General features: G+C 49.0%; 1 protein-coding gene across 1 annotated transcript; it reads left to right on the top strand.

The window, feature by feature from the left end:
- The first annotated feature begins 6,349 nt into the window (after positions 1-6,349).
- LOC123066521 (sugar transport protein MST3-like) lies at positions 6,350-8,693 on the top strand. The gene is made up of 2 exons (XM_044489581.1): positions 6,350-6,805; positions 7,623-8,693. Exons 1-2 carry the CDS (start codon positions 6,350-6,352, stop codon positions 8,691-8,693), a joined length of 1,527 nt encoding a protein of 508 aa, XP_044345516.1.
- Positions 8,694-8,947: the final 254 nt, after the last annotated feature.

Consider the following 8,947-nt stretch of genomic DNA (forward strand, 5'->3'; position numbering starts at 1 on the left):
TACTACCATGTTCAATCTGGGTTTTGTCTAAAAAATTGATGAACAATTAATCCTTGGGCTTTTTGTACCATTTGTATGCTTCAGTTGCATGTTGTTACCTTCGTACTCCCCTCCACCTGCCACTACATTGCCGCATCTTCCACGGCTACTGTTTGTTCCTGTCCGAGGCCTCAACGTCGTTCTCCGCCTTGGTTCGCTGGCTGTGCCCACCGCCGTCTGGCGTTGTCAACATGGTCAATAACCAAGAGGAATCAGGAGATGACTGTATGTGGAGAAGCTGACGGTAGGGACCCACCAGGGTCATTGCATTTCGCAAGCAGGTACCTTGTTATTACAAGCCAAAAAAATACTTCCTCCTAATTGTTTTACAACTAGGTCCCACGCCATTTTCAATGTAGTCAATAAACGAGAAAATTAAACAACGAGCGGATAACACGGGACCCAGTAGCTCACCCAGTTGTTTTTTAGTTTCAGATACGGAGCTCAACTGCGCGTTGTGCGGGGGCTGTGGCCCGTCTAGCCCACGCTTACGCTTTTATTAAGCACATGACGAGCCTAGTTGATATATTTTTTCTTTCTAAAAATGGCTAGCCCAGTTCTTTTTTCTTGGAGAATACTAAAACCGAGGCCTACTTGCTTTTCTCAGCCCTACTGGGCTGGAAATCTTTCAAGACGAGGAGGGATGTAAGTAGTAAGAAATGGGCTTCCCCAGAAAATGGGCTATAAGTTGTAAGAAATGGGCTGTAAATTTTTAAACCAAAGCCGACAGGCAATTGCATTAGAATATCATTTTTTCATTATTTCTCTACTCTCTACTCTTATAAAAACTAAAGCCAACTGGCAATTACATTAAAATATCATCTTTTCACCCACAAGACAAACTACTCATACAAATGAATCTTCATATTTCGTGCAACGAACGGGCATCTTGCTAGTTAAGATTCTAAATTTCATTCATTTTTGCAGAGAATTGTTTTTTGAATTTTATTTTGATATAATTTTTTTGAAAAATATTTTTAATGTGACTCGAAATTTCCTGATTAAAAGAGTTCGGACCCCACCGAAATATTAAAAATTTCGTTGAATTTTTTAGCAGTGCCCAGAATATATGATGTGTAATGCTAATAAAAAGAATATGTGGCTTCAAATATCCTTAAGAATTAGCAAATGGGCTGTACATTATTGAAAATAATGGCTAATGGGTTTTATGCTGTTTTCCACATATTTGGAGGCTGACTTCTGGGCCTACTAGGTTGACGATGACGTTGTCCTAATTTTTTTTGACGCGTACGCAAGGCTTTGTCAACTTAGTCAACACACAGCAGTGACCATTGGATGTCCATCCAACGGCCGCCATGCTTCTTCAATCTCTGATCTTCTTGCTCCAGCCACCCAAACCAGCGCCGGCGGGACTGCCTGCTCCCTCCTCTCGTGGCTGGTTGTGCTGCCGCCAGGCCATCCCTCTATCTACCCACACATTCTGTTATTTTCCGGTGATGTCAGCCTAACCCCACAGCCGACCAGTCAGCGCTCGTACTCCCCTCGGCGTGGGCATCCACTGCGGTGACTTCGCCGGCTCCGGGTGGTTCCTTTCCTGGGTCTCGCCCTCGTCCACCGCGTTTGTGCTCTTGGCGCGGCGAGGTCAACATGGTGAACAAACAACAGCCATCGAAAGAGGCTGACAGTAGGGGCCCATATAGGGAAATGCCTCCTTATTATGCGCAAAATAATGATTCCTCCACCTAATAGCTGGGACCCACCAGAAGGGCCTCTGTATTTCGCGAAAAAAACGTTCCCCCGCTGTCAGCTCGGACCCACCGGGAGTGCCTCCTTATTACGCACAAAAAAAATGAATACTCCCCTTGCTAGCTGGAACCCACCTTGGTGGGAGGCTGACTTGTGGGCCTACTAAGTTGACGGGGATGGAGGGCTTTGTCAACTTAGTCAATATGAACGATTCTAGCTCCAGTGACCGTACAATGTCCATCCAACGGCCGTAGTGCTTCTTCAACCTCTGGTATTCGTGTTCCAACCGCCCAAAGTAGCGCCGGTCGTGCCGCATGCTCCTACCTCCCGTGGCCGGCTGTGCTGCCGCGGAGGCCTTTACCGCCCCTACTATTCCCACCGCTGGCCAGGCCCTGCGGCGATGGCAGCCTCACACCGTAGCCGAACCAGTGAACCCTCGTACTTCTCTCCGCGCGGGCTTCCACTGTCGCGTCTTCCCCGGCTCCGCGTTGTCCCCTTCCTAGGCCTCGCCGTCGTCCACCGCCCTGGTGCTCTCGGCGCGGCGTGGTCAACGTGGTCAAGGAACGACTTCCATGAGAAGAGTACTGTACGTGGAGAGGCTGACAGCTGGGTCCACGGAGGCCGCAAGGAAGTGCCTCCTTATTACGTGCAAAATAATTATTCCTCCACCTGACAGCAGGGACCCACCAGACGGGCCACCGTATTTCACGAAAAAACGTTTCCCCCTTGACTGCTGGGACCCACCAGCTAAATCTTCACACGCAAGGAAGTGCGTCCGGGCAAAAAAAACGATTTGCCCCCCTGACTGCTGGGACCCACCAGCTATATCTTCGCATGCAAAGAAGTGCCTGACAGTCGGGACCCACCTAACCTAAGCGTACGTAGCGTTATCATTCTGGTCGCGAACGTGTACGTACATATTGGTCGATGTAGAGGCGCACACGTGTCGTAGTACAGGTGCGCATGTAGCATGTACACGTATGTACAACGGCCAGGGTGCAAGAAAGGAAATACGGCCACGTATGTACATACGGGCGGGGTCTCCAACGCCTACTCGCGCATACGTACGGCTAGGGCTCGTGTACATGGCTGGGTCGGAACAGAGAAACAACGTTGTCGTCGTGTTCATGGGTAACCAACCGGCTGGATCGGAACGGAATGCGTCGTCGTGTTCATCAGGAGGGCTTGGACGGAACAGGCGATGTAAACGAGGCCTGGCGTACCGCAGAACGAAGGAAATGGCCTTGTGTTCGACCGGCCACGTTCGAAACGGGATCCAGTTCATCGGGAGGGGTCTGGTGTACCGCAAAACGGAGGAAACGGATTTGTGTTGGACCTCCTATGGTTGAAACGGGGTCCTGTTGATCGGGAGGGGTGTGGCGTACCGCAAAACGGAGGAAATGGACTTGAGTTGGAGAGCTACGGTCGAAACGGGGGTCCTGTTCATCGGGAGGGGTGTGGCGTACCGCAAAACAAGACTCCACGAGATACTGTTCATCTTCATCGTCGACCTCCTCCAGCCTCCACGGGCTACTGTTCATCCACCGTCGACCTCCTCCAGCCTTCACCTGCAACTGTTCATCCACGGGCTCTTGCTCATCCAGTCTCCACCGCGTGCTACTCCATCGGCTACTGTTCAACCACCCCTTTCCACGGGCTCCTGTTCAACCACCCCTCCACGGGCTACTGTTCATCCACCCCTCCACCATCTACTGTTCATCCAGCCCTCCATGGGGTCGTCCTATTCATTCATCCCTCCACGGGGTCCTGTTCGTCCAACCTCAACCAGCTCGATCAATCGGGGTCCTGTTCATCCAGAGGCAACACCACGGGGTCTTGTTCATCCACCCCCACCGCTTACTGTTCATCCAAACCCACCCCTGCAACACTCACCATTCATCCAGAGACAGCATCGATCGGCTTCAGTTAGCAGCAGTAGCAAAGGAATCACTCGATCTGGTTCAGTAAACAACCATTGATCGATCGCTCGGGTTCAGTAACGCGTAGCCTGCAGTGCGATCGCTCGGGTTCAGTATAGGAGAAGGCCTCGCTCGGGTTCAGTTACAGCCCAACGCGTCGCACCCACGCATGTACGTGTACGCGAGAAACGCGCATCGCTCAGCCCCGACCACCCACCGTAACCGGGAACACCCTGATATTTTCCTCGCCCTCGCTTCTATCATGGTTTTTTCCGTCATGGACGTCCCAAAGAATGTCATGCAGCTGTGTCTCCGGCCCGCCCAGGATGAAAAGCCCAGTTTCTGTCATGATTTTTGTCATAGAAGTAGGAGCCCACCACATCTATGATGATACCGGGTTTTGTCACAATTATCGTCATAGAAGTGTCATAAGTATGACAAAAAAAATTCGTTCGGCCCAAAATGTCACGGATGTTTTTTTGTAGTGTTCAGACATGCCACCACACCGTACGACATGTATGAGGGCCCGGTGCGACGCTCCGGTGGCATTGCTACCCCCTAGGGCCCCGCCCCCGCCTAACCCTGTAGTGTTTGACTACGAGATCTAGCCCTTTGACTTTCCACGGACAGGCTTTGACCAGTGAACCTCTCCACCCGGTTGTGTTAGGTCAGCCCATACGAACACTTTGGAGCAACGTCCCGACCAAACCCACAGCAAGATCCCCTCCATGTGGACCGACGCGGTCGTTTCCCCGTCGGCATAGCTGCTGCAGGGGTAGATGGTCGGCTATGCCGACGGCAGCCGTTGGCATAGACGCTGGTCGGTCCGCTTCGGATCAATGACATGGCGTGCTAATCTATGACCACGGCCATCCGTCTCTGCCATTGGCATAGTTTAAACATCGTTAGCCGTCGGTTACGGGAGGGGTCGTCGGGCCCACAGCTATGCCAACGACGGCTGTAGGCGTATGCATAGATAGTCCGACAGTGTTTCTGTGGCGACGGGGGCCGTCGGCATACATACGGAAAGCCCGACAGCCTTATTACGCCGACGGCCTGGACCTGGCTGTCGGCAGAGCCCGGAGTAGGCCAACAGGGGCCGTCGGCATATCTTCGGCCGTCGGGGTAGTGCTTTGTTCCGGTAGCTTGGCTGTCCTTGGGCTGCCTGAGTTTTGATTTGATTAGTACCCAAAATACCCCGAAGATCTAAATATACTACCCAAATCATGCTGTAGTATCAGACAATCTGCTGCGTTCGTCAGACTTAAATGGACGGCTAATTTATCTTTGATGTACTGTAAAAGGTCTCAAAATGAGTAATTGGACAGGGGATCCACTCAGTCCCTACAGGGCTTAGTTCACTGTTGGGATTTAATCCAAAAAACCGAACTCGGCCTAAGCCAGGTGGGAGTACGTAGCCCAGCCCATTCTCGAGGAGCACAATTTTATAAGGAGTGAAGTGCACTGTAGGTCTTTGAACTATTTCAGGAATGTCACGTAGGTCCTCGAACTATGAAAATCATCATCTAGGTCCTCAAAGTGCAGTAAGTGTGTCATTCAGGTCCAAAATCTCCCTGACAGGCTCTAACTGGCCAGCTGGCACATAAACAGTAACCGTAACAGTACGCGGCAAACAGTCTTGAATTCCTATGCGTGATGAACAGTACACGATAAAGAATAAATATAAAAAAATATCAAAAAACTGAGATCCTCTGTCATCGAAGAGACCCTGCCGCGTGAACAGTAAAATTGTCATTAGTTCAAAAAAAGTTCGCGAACGATGAATTTGGAAAAAATATTTGTGACTTTAATAAAATGTTCGCGAACGATGAATTTGGAAAAAAAATATTCGCGACTTCAAAAAAATATTCATGAGTTTAAAAAAAGTTCGCGAACGATGAATTTGGAAATAATATTCACGACTTTAAAAAAATGTTCGCGAATGATGAATTTGGGAAAAATATTCGCAAGTTTAAAAAAAGTTTGCGAACGATGAATTTGGAAAAAATATTCATGACTTTAAAGAAATGTTCACGAACGATGAATTTGGAAAAAATATTCGTGACTTTGATAAAATGATCGCGAACGATGAATTCGGAAAAAATATTTGCGACTTTAATAAAAAGTTCACTAACATTTTTTAAAGTCAGGAATTTTTGTGGTTCGCGAACATTTTTTTCCATACCCACGAACAATATTTGTGGTTCGAGAACATATTTTCAAATTTATTGTTTGTGAACTTTTTTAAAGTCGCGAATATTTTTCCCATATTCGTGAACGTTTTTTTGAATTAATGAACATTTTTACTATTCACGCACCAGGGGTATCTTTGATGCCAAAGATTTTCAGATCTTTTTGTTCATATTTTTTATTTTTCGCACTGTTCACCAGGCCAGCTGGCCATTTAGAGGGGGTTAGTGAGATTTTTGACCTGGATGACACACTTACTGTACTTTGAGGACCTAAATGACGATTTTCATAGTTCGAGAACCTATGTGACACCCCTGAAATAGTTTAAGGACCTACAGTGCACTTCACTCTTTTATAAGCTTTGTCCTTGATATAAGCAGATTGAGCTGCGCTCCCTCTCCTCCGTGGCATGCTGGCATCATATATTCCATCCTTAATAGTGAGCTAGCAAGTATCCCTAGCTTCGATCCTACCAACCCTAGCTTCGATCAACCATGGCCGGCGGCGTCATGATGAACACAGCCGGTGGAAAGTCATACCCTGGCAAGCTCACCCTGTACGTCGTCTTCACCTGCATCGTCGCCTCAACCGGCGGCCTCATCTTTGGCTATGACATTGGCATCTCAGGCGGCGTCACGTCCATGGACCCGTTCCTCTTGAAGTTCTTCCCAGAGGTGTATTGGAAGAAGCAGGAGGCGAGCAAGAGCAACCAGTACTGCCGGTACGACAACCAGCTGCTACAGGCCTTCACCTCCTCGCTCTACCTCGCCGCCCTCATCGCCTCCTTCTTTGCCTCCACCGTCACCCGTGTCCTAGGCCGCAGGTGGTCCATGTTTGCCGGCGGCTTCGCCTTTCTCGTGGGAGCGGCCCTGAACGGCGCCGCGCAGAACATTGCCATGCTCATCGTTGGACGCACATTGCTCGGAGTCGGCATTGGCTTCGCCAATCAGGTACGAGGTTGTTCACTCCAATGACTTTTTTGCATGAGATGAGATGTTGCGTGTGCAAATATATTTATATATATCGCCATCAAGGTCACATCACAGTTCCGTATGCAAATATATGTCGCCATCAAGGTCACATCACAGTTCCGTATGCAAATATATGTTCCCTGAAGGTCACATCAAAATGCCGCCACATACAAATATATATCGCCCAAGTTGAAGCCAGAAATTTCAAAGAGCTTGACTGCTTTGTTGTTCTGCGTCACTCGTTTGTGTCTTTACTACCTCCGTAACTTAATGTAAGAACTTTTTTAACACTACGATAGTGTCCAAAAACACCTTATATTTTGATACGCATAGAGTAGTTATTGATTAATTACATTAACAGTTGCATCAACACGTACGAACGCAGAAATGGGAAGAGAATGAGACATATATGGGGCACATTCATTTCTTTATTTCATTTGTTTAGGTATACATGGACCAACGGGGAAGATATATAGATTGAAAACCAACTAAACAAAAAGTCCCATTGACAATTTTTGAAGTAGTAAAAATAGTATAAAAGAAAAGCATGAACTGAGGAGGTGCTAGGTGATGTCTTGTAGTATCTCGTCCGTGTCTATCCCACTGCACTACTATGTGCAGAAATAAATCGATAATTGTGCAAGAAACTATGAAAGTATATATTGATGGTGAATGTAGTCAAAAACATCCAATAGTATGTGCACGCCACATAATTTCGGGCATATAGTGAGTACACATGATGAATGAAGTGTGTAAAAGTACAATTGATTGATTACTTTGATACGCATGCATGCAGTCGGTGCCGTTGTACATGTCGGAGATGGCACCGGCGCGTCTCCGCGGCATGCTCGGCACCGGTTTCAACCTAATGATCACCACCGGCATCCTGACAGCAGAGCTCATCAACTACGGTACCAACAAGATCAAAGGCGGCCATGGTTGGCGCTTCAGCCTGGGGCTCGCGGCTGTGCCAGCGGCGGTCATCACGCTCGGCTCACTCTTCCTCCCTGACACCCCCAACTCACTGATGGAGCGAGGTCACCCAGAGGCGTCCCGCCGAATGCTACGCCGTATTCGTGGCACCGACGACATCTGCCAAGAGTACGCGGACCTGGTGGCAGCAAGGGAGGTGTCAAAGCTAGTGCAACATCCCTGGCGCAACATCCTGATGCGCAAGTACCGCGCGCAGCTCACCATGGCCGTGCTCATCCCCTTTTTCCAACAACTCTCTGGCATCAACGTCATCAACTTCTACGCACCCGTGCTTTTTGAGACACTCGGTTTTAAAGGGGACGCGTCGCTCGTGTCGTCAGTGATGACAGGCGGCGTCCTCGTGCTTGGCTCGCTGGTGACGATGCTCATCGTCGACAGGCTGGGGCGGCGGAAGTTGTTCCTGCAGGGTGGCGCGCAGATGCTAGTGTCTCAGCTCGCGGTGGGGACGCTGATCGCGGCAAGGTTCAGGACGAGCGGCGTTGGAGAGATGCCCAAAGGCTACGCGGCGGCGGTGGTGCTCTTCATCTGCTTGTACGTGGCGGGCTTCGTGTGGTCGTGGGGTGCGCTGGGGTGGCTTGTGCCGAGCGAGATCTTCCCACTGGAGATCCGGTCGGCTGCCCAGAGCATCAATGTATCAGTGAACATGCTCTTCACCTTTGTCATCGCGCAGGCCTTCCTCACGATGCTCTGCCACATGAAATTCGGGCTCTTCTACTTCTTCGCCGGATGGGGGGTGGTCATGACCGTCTTCGTCGCGCTCTTCCTGCCGGAGACCAAGAACGTACCCATCGAGGAGATGGTGCTCGTCTGGAAGGGACACTGGTTCTGGAGCAGGTTTGTCGGAGATGACGACATCCACGTTCAAGAGCCTTGAATGGAGATGAATAATTGTAGATGACAACAACCACGTTCAATATCCTATTACAGCATCTTCAATAGTTCCCTCAAAAACCTCTTCCTATTACCTTTAAGTACGTTCAGGGGTCTGTCAATAAAGTTATTGGATTTGAATGATGTGCGGCTGTAAATTCGATGGTATAATTCCTGTTTCTCTTTACACTAATGCATACATTTTGAGCATCAAAATAATATATTTTTATCTTCAACACATACTCCCTTATTCCCAAA

The sequence above is a fragment of the Triticum aestivum genome, chromosome 3B (assembly GCF_018294505.1).
Source record: "Triticum aestivum cultivar Chinese Spring chromosome 3B, IWGSC CS RefSeq v2.1, whole genome shotgun sequence".
In the NCBI taxonomy this organism is placed as follows: Eukaryota; Viridiplantae; Streptophyta; class Magnoliopsida; order Poales; family Poaceae; genus Triticum; species Triticum aestivum.